The sequence below is a fragment of the Meles meles genome, chromosome 4 (assembly GCF_922984935.1).
Source record: "Meles meles chromosome 4, mMelMel3.1 paternal haplotype, whole genome shotgun sequence".
In the NCBI taxonomy this organism is placed as follows: domain Eukaryota; kingdom Metazoa; phylum Chordata; class Mammalia; order Carnivora; family Mustelidae; genus Meles; species Meles meles.
In genome coordinates, this window is record NC_060069.1 from 121,346,575 (window position 1) to 121,365,350 (window position 18,776).

The 18,776-nt window shown below is 33.8% G+C and overlaps 2 protein-coding genes across 8 annotated transcripts in view; one reads left to right on the top strand and one right to left on the bottom strand.

The window, feature by feature from the left end:
- The window catches only part of ARL13B (ADP ribosylation factor like GTPase 13B), a 68,526-nt gene that overhangs the window by 19,683 nt on the left and 30,067 nt on the right, over positions 1-18,776 (bottom strand). For all 4 annotated transcript variants that reach the window (XM_046003347.1, XM_046003346.1, XM_046003348.1 and 1 more), the window contains 2 exons: positions 2,347-2,452; positions 1,055-1,257 (listed from right to left, as the gene is read on the bottom strand). In XM_046003347.1, the coding sequence (XP_045859303.1) occupies positions 1,055-1,257; positions 2,347-2,452 (309 nt within the window). The remainder of the gene's footprint in view (positions 1-1,054; positions 1,258-2,346; positions 2,453-18,776) is intronic.
- Positions 6,285-18,193, top strand: STX19 (syntaxin 19). 4 transcript variants are annotated; one of them, XM_046003353.1, is made up of 3 exons: positions 6,358-6,491; positions 12,395-12,471; positions 17,171-18,193. In XM_046003353.1, exon 3 carries the CDS (start codon positions 17,289-17,291, stop codon positions 18,174-18,176), a length of 888 nt encoding a protein of 295 aa, XP_045859309.1. In that variant the 5' UTR covers positions 6,358-6,491; positions 12,395-12,471; positions 17,171-17,288; the 3' UTR covers positions 18,177-18,193. The 4 variants fall into 4 exon arrangements, with proteins under 4 accessions (XP_045859307.1, XP_045859309.1, XP_045859310.1 ...); XM_046003354.1 differs by having other exon boundaries at positions 17,280-18,193; XM_046003351.1 differs by lacking the exon at positions 12,395-12,471 and having other exon boundaries at positions 6,285-6,491; positions 17,280-18,193.

An 18,776-nucleotide genomic window follows, 5' to 3' on the forward strand; every position in this document is an offset into this window, starting at 1 on the left:
CCAACTCTTGATTTCATCTCAGGTCATGATCTCAAGGTTGTGAGATCCAGCCCCACATCCGGCTCCGTGCTGGGTGTGGAGCCTGCTTAGAATTCTCTCTACCCCTCGTGCTCTGCTTCTCCCTATATCCTCCCTCTTTAAAAAAAAAAAAAAAAATATATATATATATATATAATATATAGAGAGAGAGATAGATAGATAGATATAGGTATCTTTTTATTTCTCCCCTCCCCTATGTCATAACAATCCAGTGGAGAAAGAAAGATGAATCATGGCATTAATTACTAAACTCGACTTCTAATCAAATCTGTGTACTTTCTTACATATTCAGATTATTATAATTTTATGGTGGAATTTATATAATCCTTTTTTTTAAATTCAGAGTTTGCTAAATTCCATTTAAAAGTTTTCTTTCAAGCACTATATTTATAAAATAATTTTAAGGAACATATTTTAGAATACTGAGATATTGCAATTTAATCTGCTTTCTGAGAAAACTAGTGTAGAAGATCAGATTTTGCTTCAGTTGACAGATCCACTAACAGCTTACCTTCTATCTTTGCTTGGAGTAAAGAAGGAGTTCTCAGTCTATTGAAGTACTGAGCCCAATAATTCTTTGTGTGGGATATGGTCCTGTGTATCACAAGATATTTAGCAGCATCCCAGGCCTCTACCCACAAGATGCCAGTAGCACTCCAGCTACCCCATGTGACAAGTAAAAATATCTTGAAACACTGCCAAATGTCCTCTGAGAAGCAAAATCACCACATGGATTGAGAACCACTACACCAACAGTACTCAAAAGAAGAGATAAAAATCTTCAAGCTCTGGCATAATAATGCCTAAGGAATAAATTTAACTATGATAACACCACTAGGAAAATTAGAATCCTACCACTCAAACTTGTATAGAGAAAAATCCACAGAAACAAAAACTTTACCTAGTATCTTCACATAGCAAGAGGAAACTGAATAGATAAAACTATAAAGTTATTTATAAAACTGTGATGTTCTTTACTTTGCACGTGTGCTGTGGCACAAATAAATCTACTTGCCTCTCTTCCCGTAATTTTCGCACTCGTTCAGACCTTTCTCGTTTCTCTTGTTCTTCAAGAGCACGCTGTTCCATTGTGTCCCTTTGGACGCGTTCATTTAAGGCATCAAAGTCTCTTGCAATGATATGTAGCAGCCAATAAAGGCCTTTTTTAATGGACTTGTCGATTTTCTTTCCATATCCTAAGACTGCAGAACAAGGTTCCTGAAAAAGACCAATTTATTTGGCTCAAAGATTAAAACTAAAAGCTCTCCACAAATATCTGTCCATAAACCATTAAGTATAATAACCAGCAAATCAAAACTAATCATTCAGTTAATTATATGAAACATCTGCTTATTTAACTTACAAAAGACATCTATGCAATGATCACAAATATAACATTAGTACCTATAAGGTGAAATATTTCATGGATTATATCTGTAAACTATAAGACACATTATGACACAAGAAGTCAACAGTGCCAGTTATAATTTTAAACAAACTCAATGGAAAGGCACCTGAGTGGCTCAGTCCACTGACTGACTGCCTTAGGCTGGGGTCAGGATCCTAGGGTCCTGGGATCAAGTCCTTCATGGAGCTCCCTGCTCTGTGGGAAGCCTGCTTCTCCCTCTGCCTCTGCCTATCTCTCTCTCTCTGTCTCTCATGATTAAATAAATAAATAATCTTTAAAAAATCTTAAAAAAAAAAAAAAAAGAATGACAAAAATGTTCTGCCAAAGGAAAAATACCCCTACTTATTAAAAACAAAACAAAACAAAACAAAAACCAGCAGAAAGTTTTAACTGCTTATATGCCAGGGAATTTACAGCAATAAGTATTTTTTAAGATTGATGGCCTAATGGTCATCTTCTGAAACCAAAATGAACTAAATCCTCTGTCTGCCTTTCTTAAGATTGTAGGATAACTCTCCTGATACAATTTTTCAAAACTCATTCAAACTGAATTCATCATTAAATTTTGTATTTATACTTTACCAATCTATAAAATTTATAGCATGACATGTTGTATAACTTGACAGATCCTATCAGCAATATCTTAAACAAAAAAGCAAATCTAGTCTTTGGAATCATGAAAGCTTATGGAAGTAACAACTAAACAGAAACCATATGTTACAGTAAAGCAAATAATATCAATAGAAGAGTGAGAATGTGATTTCCTGGGTAAAAAAAAATTATTTTAAGATACTGATAAATTATTTTGTTAGCTGTCTACCACTTAATTGCCTATCATCTCCATAAAGACCAGGTTATGCTGAACATACCTCATAGGGCAAAAAAACCCAAAAACTTACTATTTGACATAGGCACTTGTGTTCATTGACCAATTTTTCCAGAGATAGGCATTCGATCACATCAGCTTCTCCTAAAGCCCCTTCCTTGTCTTGTTTATTTGCCAACCTAGAGAGACATAAATGAAGTAGTTTTATAGCAAACAAATAATCATGAAGCCAGTTAAAACTATTTTGATTATGTTCTTCTTATTCCAAATATGTAAGCCTACTGATTACAGAACACACTGGTTCAAAAGTGTATTGTAGTATCTGGGCACCTGCGTGGCTCAGTCAGTTAAGCATCTGCCTTCAGCAGAGCTCATGTTCCCAGGTTCCTGGGTTTGAGCCCTGGCTCAAACTCCCTGCTCAGGAGAGAGTCTGCTTCTCCTTCTTCTTCTGCCCCTCCCTCTGCTCATGCTAAGGGGAATCTCTCTCTCTCAAAGTAATAAACAGAATCTTTTTTAAAAAAAGTATTGTAGGGGTGCCTGGGTGGCTCAGTGCGTTGATCGTCTGCCTTCGGCTCATATCATGATCTCAGGGTCCTCGGATTGAGCCCCCACATCAGGCTCTCTCCTCAGTGGGGAGCCTGCTTCCCCCTCTCTCTCCCTGCCTCTCTGCCTATTTGTGCTCCCTCTCTCTCTCAAATGAATAAAATCTTTTAAAAAATTTATTTAAAAAAGTATTGTAGTATCTATTTCATTATTTTTTCTTGATTTACTACTGCTAAAGTAAATTTGTAAGAACCGGCCTTAAAAAGGCAAAAATCAACTAACCAGAAGTGTTAAGAAAACAAACAATAGTTCAATAGGACAACAACAAAAAAATGCGACAAAAAGAAAAAGAAGTGGACTTCCACTGCCCTGAACCATCAATTCTAACTTTCACATTAATTATGTCCTTATCTTCTTAAAATACAAACTGTATCATGTTTTAAACAACCAGATAGTCATACTGAGCTTGTAATATTCACCCCAAATTTTAAAAGTTAAAAAAAATTACCATAATACCACTATCACACCAAAAAAAACTAACATTCCTCAATCTGTTTTATAATGTTATGTCCAAATTCAGATCCAAACAAGATACACATTACAATGTATTCATTAAAATCTTTTTAATACTGTCCCTAGTCCCAACACTTACACCCCTGCAACAACACCACCACCACATTTCCTTCTATGACATTTATTTGAAAACAAGTACCATTTCTATAGAATTTCCTGTGTTTAAGATTCAACTATCTTAGTTATAAGGTCATTTTAACATGCATACCCTATATTTCCTATATCTGTAGTCAGATGCACATCTGTAGAAGTGACATCTGCAGTTAGATGTATAGGCTGGATGAGTTTCAAGCTGAAATCCTGACAAACATATTTCACAGATGGTGCTGACACTGAAAAGGCACAGAATATCTAGTTATAGAACATTTAGTGATTTTAAATTGGATCAGTGGATTTGGCTGGAGTCAGCTTGATTCATCCAAAATAAAGTTCCCCACTAAAGTTTCTTCCATCGAATGATTTTAACAGCCATTAATGACCTTTGCTTAATTTCATTATTTTACAAGAGCTTATAAAATCATGATTTTTCTAGTTCTATATTCCCTCTGAATTTACTAGCTGGATTTTGTTCAAAAACAAAAATAAAGTAAGCTTTCATCAACTACTTGATAGCTCTTACTTAAATACGATTCAAACGAAAGTCAACATAAATGTTTTGATCCTTAGCCTTCATTTCTTAGTTTTCATAAGAATAAACTGATGCCCTATCAACCTCCAAATTGCTTCCTTTGGTTTGTAAGGGGCTATCATTATGAACTCACAGGTTTTGAAAATGTATTTAATGTGTTTCAATTTATTACAGTCATTGCTATATTTGAGGCTCAAAGTTATCCATTTTTGGTCAGTGGGAATCCCCTTTGAACTAGCTCCTGTGTTCTTTTGGTACAACTCTAAGAGACTTTGATAGCCTCTTAGATTTCTTATGAAAAAAAGAAAAAAAAAGTCCCAGACCTAGAATCATCAATTTCTCTAAGGAGTACTGATTCTTTTCAGTAAGGAAGGAAATGGTACATTAAAGATCACAATCTGGGGACTCTGGGCATTTATTGCTATTAATGCCATTGCTTCTAGACCATGAGTGAATAAAGCTAGGAAAAATGTTGTTTTGTAAGAAAGAAAAAAAATTAAATCATGAGCTTATGTTGATTTTTCCATTTTAAATCAAATAGCTTAATCGTCTCTTCTTTTCTTATGCTTGAAAACTACAGTTCCTAATAACACGAACATTAACTATTTCCTTATCTTACAACATTTATGAGTTTTAACATAACAATATCAGTATTATTACTAAAAATCCTACTAAATTCAGGTCAAAATCTCTTTGTGATTATTTTTGTCTCTATGATAGATCCCACAAAAGATGCATGGGTCAAAATACTCAAGTATCCTTCTCTGTCTAGCTATTCTACAACCTAGATATGTACCCGGGTTCATTTGTTTCAGGCTTCTTATGCCTTTTAGAGATAGAATGTTTATATGGTTTATATAAACATGTATGTTTATATGGTTTATATGTTTATATGGTTCCAAATTCAAAACTATAAAAACAAGGTACAATCAGAACTATTTTCCATCTCTGTCCCTTTTCCTCTCTCTATTTCTTCCATTCTCCTTTAGGTAATAATTTTCATTAGTTTTTAGTTCATCCTCCCACTGTTCCTTTTTGAAAATATAAACATGTATATGAGGGAAATGGTATTTTAAAGTACATAATTTGGGGACTATGAACTTCTAGGTTGTTTCTAATGATTTGTTTTCATAAAGAGTGTTGTGAAAAATAAATGTGTGAAGCAGTTATTTCTTACTTTGGGAACAGATTCCAGGAAGTAGGACTACTAAATCAAAGAATAAAAGCAAATGTTATTTTGATAGATATTATAGCAAAATACCTCCTCATACTCTTAAATCATAACAACTCAGACAGTAAAAAAGGGAAGGTAAGGATATTTAGTACTGTGAGCTAAATTTCTTTTCTAATACTTTTTATAAATATTTCACTCTGATAAAAATTAATTTTGAATTGTTATACTGATATCATAAACAGTACCACAGATTGCTGCACAACTTTAGGTTTTCGGCACTGAAACTATGCAAGTAACTTATTTTAAAGTTAAAATAGCAGATATAATCTCTGCCTGCCTCTCTGCCTACTTGTGATCTCTGTCTGCCAAATAAATAAATAAAATCTTTTAAAAAGGGGGGGGGTGCCTGGGTGGCTCAGTAGGTTAAGCATCTGCCTTTGGCTCAGGTCATGATCTCAGGGTCCTCGGATCCAGCCCCACATTGGGCTCTCTGCTCAGCGGGGAGCCTGCTTCCCCCACACTCACACTCTCTCTCTCTCTCTCTCTCTCTGACTGCCTCTCTGCCTAATTGTGATCTCTGTCAAATAAATAAAATCTTTTTTAAAAAATAGCAGATATAAAAAAAGAAAAGGGTGGAAGGTTTAAAGACAAGCTCTTTTCTGGCTGTTGTAGTTCTGAAATTCAATGATTTCATGAGGTCAGCCTTTGGGATTTCCTAAAGTAAAACAGAATTCAATCATTTTAAAGTAAATGGAACAAAAAGCCTTTATATCAAGCTTGTTTCCATTCTTATTTATTCTAAATTCTGTATATTTTAGCAAGTTTTGATACCTAAAGAAAACAAAGTAACCTCTGTTTAAATACAAATCACCTTTTTTGTGAGTAATGTATTTTATATATAATATAGAATTGGAATTACAGAGACTGTGCCAAATATTCTATGTAGGCAGTTTAACAAGGACTTCCTGTTACCAGCTAGCTCCAATGAAAATGATCTTCCTTTAATCTCAAGAATGGGCGGCTAACTGGCAAAACCGGATTCTCCAGGTGTGAAGTAAGCAATTTGTTCTTCTCATTTGATACTAACAGCAAAAGGACAACTTTATGTCTAACTTACTTGACTTCATTATTCAGCTTTCAATTACATTAACGATATGAAAACCATACAGAAATTAGCCTGTAAACCATAAGACACAGGCTTAAATAATTGATTGAAACGTTATAGATGATACTCAGTTTTTCTCTTAACGGCAGGACTCCAACACCCCAAGTGGAAAGCAACAAAAAGAACAAGACAAAGGTAAATAAACTACTCTTTTTTTTTCCTACTTTTCAATGCAAAACATCCATAGAGTGAAATGTGTCACATTTAAAAATAACTCAATAGATAATTAAAGTTACTGGTTTGCTCAGAGTTGGACCGGGCCACAGGTAGCTGAACTGTTAATTTATACTGCTAATATACTGAATAAGATTTGAGTTTAGAGCTCTTATAAATAAACCACTGTAATAAAAATCAACTTTTTTCTTTTAATTCCTTTAAAAAATAACTTCTTGTTTTGGAAACATGAGAAAGTCAGATCCGCTAAAAACAAACTTAAAATTCTTTCCTTTGTAGACAGATTATAAATTAGTCAAACTGTGCTTGCTTTAGAGAACACTTTTACATTTAACTGTGAAAAGAAGCTTATGCCTGAATGTGACACACATGCACTTTTTTTTTAAAGTTAAGGTAATTTTCTATAAGGTCTTAATTTCTTCATTGTTGTTTCCAAAAAATCTTTTAAACTGGAAGAAATTAGAAAATAATTTTGTTGTAAAGGACTACAGTAAAAATATCAAAATGCTCATTTTTTAATGTTTTAGTATATTAAAAGTACTTAAATTATAAAATTCTATGTAAATATATTTGATTTGACACTTTAAAAAATTGAAGTCAGCATTATTTAAATGCAACATATATATAGGTAGGTCTGATACTTTCAAACTTAAGCAATATATAGAAGCTTAACCAAAATTTATTTTATTTTTTGATATTTCTTTAAAGTTACTTTTTAATTCCTACAATGTTAGAACTTAATAACTCATTTTCACTCAAAATAATATTTTAAGGGTGGACTTGAAAGTTGGCTGTGATACACCAATAACATATTATCTCCACGGCTATGTGTTTTAAATTTAATATAAGATTCATTTCAGGGGCTCCTGGGTGGCTCAGCGGGTTAAAGCCTCTGCCTTCAGCTCAGGTCATGATCCCAGGGTCCTGGGATCAAGCCCCGCATCGGGCTCTCTGCTTAGCGGAGAGCCTGCTTCCTCCTCTCTCTCTCTGCCTGCCTCTCTGCCTACTTGTGATCTCTATCTGTCAAATAAATAAATCTTTAAAAAAAAAAAAATCATTTCATGTACACACAACTTAATCAGATGAGTAAAGGTTCAAAATTATAGAATTCTGAAGTATTTAAACAAAAATGGTCTTATTGCATTAAGCAAGTTAATTTAACAACTTATTTACAACAAATAAGTAGAATGAAAAAAGCACTAAAAGACTGTATTACAGAGGCACCTGGGTGGCTCAGTGGGTTAATTTTGGCTCAGTGGGACCCTGCCTTCAGCCGGGTCGTGATCCCAGGCTCCTGGGATGGAGCCCGGCATCCGGCTCACTGCTCCGCAGGGAGCCTGCTTCCTCCTCTCTCTCTCTCTCTCTGCCTGCCTCTGTGCCTACTTGTGATCTCTGTATGTCAAATAAATAAATAGAATCTTAAAAAAAAAAAAAAGACTGCATTACAAAAAATATCAGATAATTTAAGCGTTGAGAGAATATACGCAATTTGCCAAATTCTGTTTTTTAGTTTTCCATATTTAAGTAGCAAAAGAGGTGAATTTTCCAGTAACAGCTGCTTTCACCTTGAATTAGGAAAATACTACAAGTTGTCTCCATTCATAAAAGCAAAAGAATACTCCATTTTATGTTGTAAAAAAATGGTTACATTTATTAAAATATTGTATTTAATAGTTAACTACAGAAAGAAATGTCTTACTGAAAAAAAAATCCATAAATCTATATATCTATTCCAAGGCATATTTCTTAAAGCATTAGGTAATTTTTATTCCTATGTCTGTTTCTGGGAATGTCCCCTGTTTGTAATAGGGTGGAGAAATTTTTGAGTCAAACAAGGTTTACTTTTCTGTTTCCTAGAACAAATTTCCAAAGTTGATTACCATATTTTTAAATTAGTCTTCTATCTTTCTTTTTGTAAATACCGCATTTAAGCTCAAAGATAAGTCAGTTATTAAAAGTACAATTCAAAACTGTATAGCAATACGGTAACTAAAAAGGCTGAAAGATTCTCATTTGGATAGAAGTCTTCCAACACTAAGAAAAATAAATTTAAGGTACAGAAAAGATTACTTACAGTGGTGGTCTCATCAATTTCATGCAGCCTAAGCTATTATACTTTAAGGCTTCATGAACTCCACTCAACTTTCAAATTCTAACGTGCTTTGATCTCTCTCCTTGCCTAATATTCTATTTTATGAAGCTATAAGATTAAGCAGTTAAATTGGAAATAGTTATGCATGTAGTTATGAGCATGCAACTACTAGAAAATACAATTTATATATAACATGTAAGTGCATGTGAGTACCTACATTAAGTCAATTTTTGAACAGACTAACAAGGATTTAAGGAACATTCTGAATTAGTTATCTCTATAAAGATAATCACCTATGACTTTCAGTCAAGATATACAGATATACCTCCCTCTTATACAAACAAATAAAGGTGTTAAATATTAAGGGAAAAAAAAGATAAAATTTAAAACTGCATCATTATATCTGAAGTAAGAAAATTAAACTTCCAGATGCCAGAACTGAAAAAGGAAGATGTTCAGAGTCAAAATGGAAAGTAGGAATTAAAGCAAACTCCATGCAAATACTTTCCCTTAGGGGCCAGGGTTTAGTGTTTGTGCTTAAGAGGGGACTAAAACTGGGCTTCCCAGATGAAGTAGCAAACTAGAAAAAATAGAATACAGTCCATATACAGTTAAAAAGCTGTTGGTTTGTCCAAGATTATAGCAGAAGAGGTATTCACTGGAGCTCCAAAAATCACTGGGGGGGTGGGGGGGACAGACCCATATATACATTACCTGGGCTATAGAAATCACTAGAGAAAAATCAAGCCCATATTTATTCTACCTGGGCTAAATTGGGCAAGCTCCAAAGGGGCCTAGTAGTGCTAAACACAAAAAATAGGTTAAGAAATGTATCTATAATGCAGAGCACTCAGGGCATCCTTGTATAATGTAATTACTCACTAAAGACAAACTACTGACAAAATTCACAAAATACACTTACCCACCAACCAAAGAAACAGCTGGTGGCCACAACAAACAAAGGAATTTATTCCTAAGAAACGAGAAATAATCTAATAATGTAAAGTATCTTTAACATAAATAACACTTTAAATGTTCAAAAGAAATAAACAAAGACACTGGATCCCTAAACCAAGATGAACACAGTATAAACTGTATGGATAATTACATATAAACATTATTTATTATAATATGCATGCTGTGATACATAGCACTGAAAAGAAATCTGACTTCTTCCTTTAATATTAGTAACATATTGAGATCTACAGAAAAACAAATTTGGAAGTTTTGGTTTTTATTTTTCCTGGTAAAATTATCAACATTAATGAATAAAAAAATGCTATCAATATATTTTTGAAGCATTATTTAAAGTGCCTTTTATTCAAATATGAAAGTGTGGTACTCTGGGAAACAATTCTTTCAAGAACAGAAACCCAGGAAAAGACAACTTTTACAAGGCTGAGAGTCAAATACATTGGTCTCAAAATCAGTGACAGTAAAATTTACCTTTCCAAAAGCATTTTGTAAGGGCACACAGTGTTACAACAATTTGAAATATTCTGTTCCTTAAAAATTTTTTCAAACTATGATGCTTGGGAAAAAGACTTTTGATGGCATTGATCATTTGTTCCCAACTTTAAAAAAAAAAAGAAAAAAGAAAAGAAAAGATCTATCCAGCCATAAAAATGTTAGAGGGGTTTGTTTCAGGATTCTTCTAATGCATGCAACCAAGGACAAAGTTGGGGACATTGTAGTTCTTGAGAACTGTTAAATTTAGACATTACCAAAAGCTACTTAGCCATATAGAAACATTAAACAGGACTTAATTATCATGGATTAAAAAAAATCAGAATTGGTTTTATTTTGGTCCCCCCTTACATTTCTCATCTGATCCCCTAACACTTTAACTCCTTTTTCCCCCCACATATCAAGAACACAAGTCAATCTTTTTTTAAGTACAAAAAACTACATAGCTATGTCTCACATAGTATTAAGAATTCATACTAACAGATTAGTGGAAATCAGAAATCTGTGTATGTATATAGAAATGAAGTATAGTTCACTTCCCATCTATCTTATCTCGGCCTAGTACTACAAGCCAAAACAAAATATAAAAATCCTCATCTCTGCATGGTACCAAGGATAGGATTCAAAATTTCTTAAAGACTTTCTGTAACACAGGTCAATGGATCAGAACCAAATCTTTTTCCTCTTCTAAACTGTAAAGTGCTTAATTTGGTCTAATTACATTAACGGTCATAATAAAGCTGCAAACAGGATAATTATTTTAGCTCTGATATATTACCTCCTGCAAGAACATTTTTATTTTAGTATTATAGTAATTTATACTAATTGATTATAGTATTTATACAATAATACAATATTTGATACAGATCAGCTTCATTTGTAGTATATTTCATTAGGATAATCTATCTCTATTCACTATAGAATGGGGGAAAAAAAGAACAGATTTGCAACCAGGTAAGCTTATATCTGACTGTAGGGCTCTGCCATTTTTTAGTTGCGTTGCCTCTGGCAAGTCACTAAGAAAGAGGAATAGCTACGAAAGTCAACATCCAAATAAGGGGAATTTCAAAGAAAAGAATACAAAGAAAATGGAAGAGGTAATGTTTTTTAAAAATTAGGACCCCCCCCCCAATCCTTAACACAGGAAATTTCCAAATTGAAAAGAACCACTACGTTTCCAGCAATTTTAATGCAAAAAGATGTACCCCAGGTCATGCTATTGTGAAATTTCAGAACACCAAGAATAAAAAGAAAAGGCCAAGACTTTCATGAAAGGAAGAAAGAAAATAAAAGATCCTGTATAGGGGTGCCTGGGTGGCTCAGTGGGTTAAGCCTCTGCCTTCGGCTCAGGTCATGATCTCAGGTTCCTGGGACCTAGCCCCACATAGGGCTCTCTGCTCAGTGGGGAGCCTGCTTCCTCCTCTCTGTCTCTGCCTGCCTCTCTGCATACTTGTGATCTCTATCTGTCAAATAAATAAATAAAATCTTAAAAAAAAAAAAGATGGTAGATTTCTTAAGGGCAACAAAGGATGTTATATAAAAATGCAAAAGTTTTCAAAATTCTACTGGAATATAATCTCCAAGTAAGAATTATATCTGCAGAAAATATATTATTCAGGTATTAAGGGTAGAATAAAAACACTTTCAGAAATACAAGTTTTCACTACATTTTTGTTTTGAAAGAAAACTATGGGTATGCCTCAAAATCAAGAGGATAAACCAAGAAAAGAGATGAGGCAGTGGGAATTGGGAGATAATACACAAGAGAGAAAAATATCTAAACACAAGTGCTGTGTGGTAAATTGGATCATACTAGAGGGTTCCAGGAAAGAAGTCTCAAAATATACAGTAATATAAACGAAATAAAAGGAAAAGAATACCTACTATAAAAAGAATACCTACTATATTTAAATATTGAGAAGATACTTTCAGTTCAGCTGAAGAGTTTTAGAATGAATTAGTAATACACACACACACAAAATGAAGCAATTGAAAAACTTAGGTAATTAGTATCTTCAAGAGAAATTTTGAAAGTTACATCGTTCTTGATCTTAAAAAGTTACATCTTTTTTTTTTATCATTTTGCAACTAACTGGTTTTATTTCATAGGAATTTGTGATGTGGAGATTACCATTTTGATACATGCAGCTCTAGCTCATTTATTTTAAACTGTTCTGGGTTCCATTGTGGGAATATATAAAAATAATTTATCCATTCTCCTGCTGACAGACATTCATGTTGTTTTCAGTTTTTCTGTCCTGTAAGAAATGCCGTATTCAACATCCTTTTCTTTTTCTGTGCACAGGCTGAAGTTTTTCTAGAGTGTGTATCCAAAAGAGGAATTTCTGGGTCAAAAAATATGGACAGTATCCATATGACAAGGTATTGCCAACTTGCTCTCAGATGCAGTTGTACCAATTTATAATCCCATCAGTGCTATGTGGCCAGACTTCAAGAAAGTCTTGATCTGGTGGTTACATGTACGTGTGAAAAATCATCAAACTATACATTTTTAGTTAGGGCATTTTCTCATTACGTGCAAATATTTCAATGAAAAGCTTTCTTAAAGTACATATTTTTTAACTCTAGCCACTGAAAAGGCCAAGAAACAATGAAAAAAATTATTTGAGAAAGGAAATGACCATAGTACCTTATGTGACTCTGGCGTACGTAATATTTGAACTAGGAAAATGTGTAATTATGATAATGTAAACACAGAATACTGACTAACAAAAAATTATGATATAACTATTTTGAAAGGAAAAACTGAGGGAAGGCTTGGGGTTTAAAAGAAAGTTAAATCCATATCTTTCATAGCAGAGATTCAATATAATATTTAGAACTGAAAAAGCAGAAACACCCACATAGGCAAATTACTTAGAAACAGAGAGTTTAAAAGCAACATAAAGCTAAGGAGTTGAAAATTACTGTCTTGGGGAATGGGGAACTGGAAATGAGATATGGTGGGGCAGGCAGGTATCAGCAGATTAGCTTGACAACACTTGCAGTGATCTGACTTCTTAAACTGCCTGTATGTGTTAATTTGAGGAAAATAAAAATCATATATAAAAAGCCAATTTAAAAAAGAAAAAGTTTATAGCTATAACAAAAGCAGCATGACATCTTAAAGACTTTGGGGAGGAAATTATTTTCAGCATCAATAAAGTAATGCCAGAGAGAGCATACAGATAAGGAAGTAATAAATAACACTAAATCAAACAAAGAGTAGGGAACTATTGAAGATAAATCATTAAACTAACTGAAATTAGTATCAACCTTCCTCTACACTGGAAAGACAATTAGTCTTTATCAGAGGTATATAGTAAATTATGGTTGCTAATTCTGCTTTTAGAAAGTTGCCACCTAAGAAAAAGTTTCTATAATCACTTCCCAATGTTTTTGAGTATTTTTAAATATCAATACCAACATAATCATAAGATATTTAATAAAATACTCAATACAAAAGAGCATGTAGATGATCCAAGCTTTATGTAATATATATATTCTGGGAAATTTGTTATATATCTTACACAGGAAAAGCACTGGTCTAGCAGCCAGGAAATCTGGCATTATTTATCCAGTATTACTACTAACAAGCTCTGGGTAAGACATTTAACTTTTCCGATTCTCAATTTCCCCATAAGAAAAATGCATAAATTGATTAGTTAACTTATTGGGATTCTTTCTGGAATCCCATACATTGACTTGGCACCCCAACTCCTACACCCCAGACAGTATTCCTTGGCTCTCCATCTTCTCAACTATAGGTCTCACAGCAAATACCCGCTTAGAAAAGACTTGCTTAATTATCTATCGAGATCTAAAATTGTCTCATTTATCTATCTAATTATATACTGTCCAATTCCCCTCAGAGAGTAAATTATTCAAGGACCCGGTACTACTGAATAAATACCACGGCATTTAAAATTTTGCATATAGTAAGTGTCAATAATTCTTTGACAAAATACTAGCCCTTTAAAACCAAAGGAATAATTACTAGGACACTGGTTTAACTTTTTGTGCAATGCAGGCCTCATTTCTACATCCTCAACTGGGTCATCATCATTCAAGAATCTTGAACACCTCCAGTGATGACAAGCTTATTAACTCATGAAGCAGTTTATTCCATCCTGGGACAACTCTACCCATTCAAAAACTCTTTTCTATACTAAATCAAACCTCTCTCCATGTAATTTCCATCCATTGTCTTTCGGAATAACGCCAAATAATTCTAATCCCTCTTATATATACAGACCTACACATTTCAGAAAATAGTTGTAAATATTCCCTACATCTCTTTTGCAGGACAAGTATTTCCATTCCTCTCAATGATTCTCTCTGTACTATGGTCTTCCAATCTCATCCTTCCCTGACCGTTTGGAAATTTCCAATTTATGAATTTTCATCTCAAAACATCAGAACTTAAAACAGTCCTTCTTCCACTTGCTTTGAATAGCCTAGAGTCATCTGGCCTAGAGTCATCTTTCTTAGTCAGTCTAGACATGATACTGTTATTCATGAAAGTATGATTATTCTGATAGAAAGCATGATTATTCTGATAGAAATCTCCAGTAATTTTCCTAAGCACTGCTATGAACACAGGATCATCCATTTTATAGATGTAAAGGTGTTTTCTAAACAACTAGTTGCAATATTTTACATCTGTCCTGGTTAAACATACTTTTGTTACTTTTAGTATAGCGTTCTGTGCTATTTTAATTTTTGAATCCCAATTCTGTACTTCAACATTCTGAAAATCACTCCAAATTCTTTGCCATCAACATATTTGATAAGTATGCCTTCTGTGACAACATCCAAATTACCAACAAAAATATTTAGTTAAGCGTATTAAACACTAAGTCCCATAGCATAACGATATAACGTTAGTAATACTGGTTGATTTTTCTCTGGTTTATACTGGTATTATATGTGTTTCAATGCACTATTTGTAATTCCCCAACAGCTTCTTATCTGCAAAAATATCATGAAAAGTATTATTAAGTGCATTTCTAAAATCAAGATGTACTGTGAAAATTATTAACATAGATTGCCTTTTTCAATACATTTTTTAAGTTTTTATTTAAATTCCAGCTAGTTAACATACAGTGTAATGTTACCTTCAGGTGTACAATACAGTGATTCAACATTTCCATACAAAACCCAGTGCTCATCACAGCAAGTGCACTCCTTCTATTTAACTTACCTATTTAATCCATCGCCCTACCCACCTTCCCTCTGGTTACCATCAGTTTCTTCTCTATATAGTTAAGACTGTTTGTTGCTTGGTTTGCCTCTCCCTCTCTCCCTTCCCCCCCTTTACTCATTCGTTTTAAATTTGTTAAATTTGTTTTAAATTCCACATATGAGTGAAATCATATGGTACTTGTCTTTCTCTGTCTGACTTATTTTGCTTAGTATAATATACTCTAGCTCCATCCATGTCAATGCAAATGGCAGGATTTCTCTTTTTTTTTTTTTTTAAGATATTACTTATTTATTTGACAGAGAGCACAAGTAGGCAGAGAGGCAGGCAGAAAGAGAGGGAGGGAAGCAGGCTCCCTGCTGAGCAGAGAGCCCGATTCGGGGCTCAATCCCAGGACCCTGGGATCATGACCTGAGCCGAAAGAAGAGGCTTTAACCCACTGAGCCACCAGGCACTGCCAGGATTTCTCTTTTTTATGGCTGAGTAACTTTCCATTGTGTGTGTGTGCATATACACACACACATATATATATACACATACATATACATACACACCACTTCTTCCTTATCCATTCATTAGCCCATGACACTTGGGCTGTTTACATAATTTGGAAGTAGATATTGCTGCTATAAATACTAGGGCGCGTATACCTTTGAATTAGTACGTCTGTATTATTTGGGTAAATACCTAGTAGTGCAATTTCTGGGTCATAGGGTAGCTCTATTTTTAATTTTTTGAGGAACCTCCATACTATTTTCCACAGTGGCTGCACCAGTTTGCTTTCCCACTTACTCACTTCACTTGATACATATATACAAAAAACATGTATGTATATAAATCACTACTTATAAATTATGTACACTAAATTTAATCCTGTGGATAACTAACAACACAGGATATGATGTCAATATTATCAGCACCTAAAACAAGACTTTATATATCTTCATGTTTGGAAAAAATAGCACAATATGAATGGATATAAATTTTGTTCTAAGTCTGGATATCTTTTTTTTTTTTTTTTGGAATTTTTCCCCCCAGTAGTCCCTGCTTTTATTTATTTATTTTTTTAAAGTTTTTTAAAATTTTTTTTAAAAAATTTTATTTATTTATTTGACAGACAGAGATCACAAGTAGGCAGAGAAGCAGGCAGAGAGAGAGAGGAGGAAGCAGGCTCCCTGCTGAAGAGAGAGCCCGATGTGGGGCTCGATCCCAGGACCCTGGGATCATGACCTGAGCTGAAGGCAGAGGCTTTAACCCACTGATCCACCCAGGAGCCCCTTAAGTCTGGATATCTTTGAAAGGAATGCTAAGAATGAGAAACCAGCATAATCAAACCAAGAATATGCTTTCATATGTATGCAATGGATAAAAAAAACAAAGCTATGTTAAATATGTTAATCTATCTAGGAGCCTCAGATATTTTAAAATAAATTCAACATTATATTATTTCAAGCCCTCAAATGGAATCTGCCCTGTCACTATACTGATTTTAACTAAATTATACATATTTAACAAAAGGAGTTTAACATTACATAGGCCAAATTAAGAGGGAACAGTATCTTTAGTAGTAAAGGCATTTTCAGAGTGTCCTTTTACTTCTAAAACTTGAAGATATGGCCAAATCTTCCATTCAAAGATATATCCTCTGTATGCACAAAAATCTATTATGTGACAGTATCATGACACTGAAGTACTTATTTTGGGGGCTACTGTATCTCTATTATTGCTTTCTTAGCTACGTCACTCAACCAAACAGGACTCACAATAGGCTCACGAGATGCACAGTAACTTATAAATTATTTTACATTACTTTTCCTATTCAGTTATCTTTATGAGGCAATTCTTAGTGATTTCTCTAATTTTTCAACCTCTTTTCAGAAAACTAAGAGGATTTTTCGGGAAGACACCCATAGCTATGTGAAGTCAATTGCTATTGAAAGAAAATGCCAAACTTATTTGTTTGACACAATTATTTTTGCTTCTTAAGAGAAAAGGTATGATGAAAGACCGACTTCAAGAACTAAAGCAACGAACAAAGGAAATCGAACTCTCTAGAGAGAGGCATGTGTCGACTACAGAAGCAGAACAACAAGGGGTGTTTTTGCAGCAAGCGGTTATTTATGAAAGAGAGCCTGTAGCTGAAAGACACCTACATGAGATTCAAAAACTACAGGAGAGTATTAACAATTTGACAGATGATGTTCAAAAATTTGGGCAACAACAGAGAAGTCTGGTGGCTTCAATGAGAAGGTTTAGTCTACTTAAGAGAGAGTCTAGCATTACAAACGGGATAAAAATCCAAGCAGAACACATAAACAGAGGTCTGGATGATTTAACAAAAGAAGCTAAAAAGTCAGAGGCTGAAAATGGTCCATCGTCAGTGGTGACAAGGATACTTAAATCTCAGCATGCTGCGATGTTCCACCAATTTCAGCGAACTATGTTTACATACAATGACACAATAGCAGCAAAGCAAGAGAAGTGCAAGACATTTATTCTCCGTCAGCTTGAAGTTGCTGGAAAAGAAATGCCTGAAGAAGAAGTAAATGATATGCTTTATCAAGGAAAATGGGAAGTTTTTAATGAAAGCTTACTTACAGAAATCACTATCACTAAAGCACAACTCTCAGAGATAGAACAGAGACACAAGGAACTTGTTAATTTGGAGAACCAAATAAAGGATTTAAGGGACCTTTTCATTCAGATATCTCTTTTAGTAGAGGAACAAGGAGAAAGCATCAACAATATTGAAATGATAGTGAACAGTACAATAGAATATGTTAACACTACTAGGGAGAAATTTGGACTAGCTATAAAATACAAAAAAAGAAATCCTTGTAAAGTATTGTGTTGTTGGTGTTGTCCATGCTGTGGCTCAAAATAAAGAAGCTATTTTAGACATTTTTTCCAGTTTGAATGAAGATGTCCCATGTTTCAGTGTCTTTTTTCATTTTATAGATCTTCACATCCTTTTCATCACTACTGAGTCATGATTTTCCTCTATAGCTCTTACCTGCTATTACATCAGAAACTTCTAAAGTCAGTGACAAAGCAAGCCTTCACTTATTAAACTAAAAATAGTATAGTTAGTTAACTTAAAACTCACAGGTTAACTATTGAAAATGAGATCAGTGATCTCAACATTTCTGTTCAGGCATGAAGTTCTAGTATATATTTTTGTTAATTTTCAATGCCTTAACAAAATGAGTGTCAGTAAGTGACAACTGCTTAAACAATTCTAATCAAGTGGCGATAAACTTCTTCTGTCCCTTCTAAACTTGCACTATAACCTTTTATCTAGTACCTTACTGACACTTGTTTCTAATTGTTCCTAAACTGTTTATCACAGAAATTGAGACTATTAAGTATTATTTACTATTCACTGGCATAATTATGTCCAGATGATTTGTAAAATAGTAATTTTCTATTAGTATTTATATCTGCACATAGTGCTTTTAAAGCAAGACTTAAGCACAGAAAGATT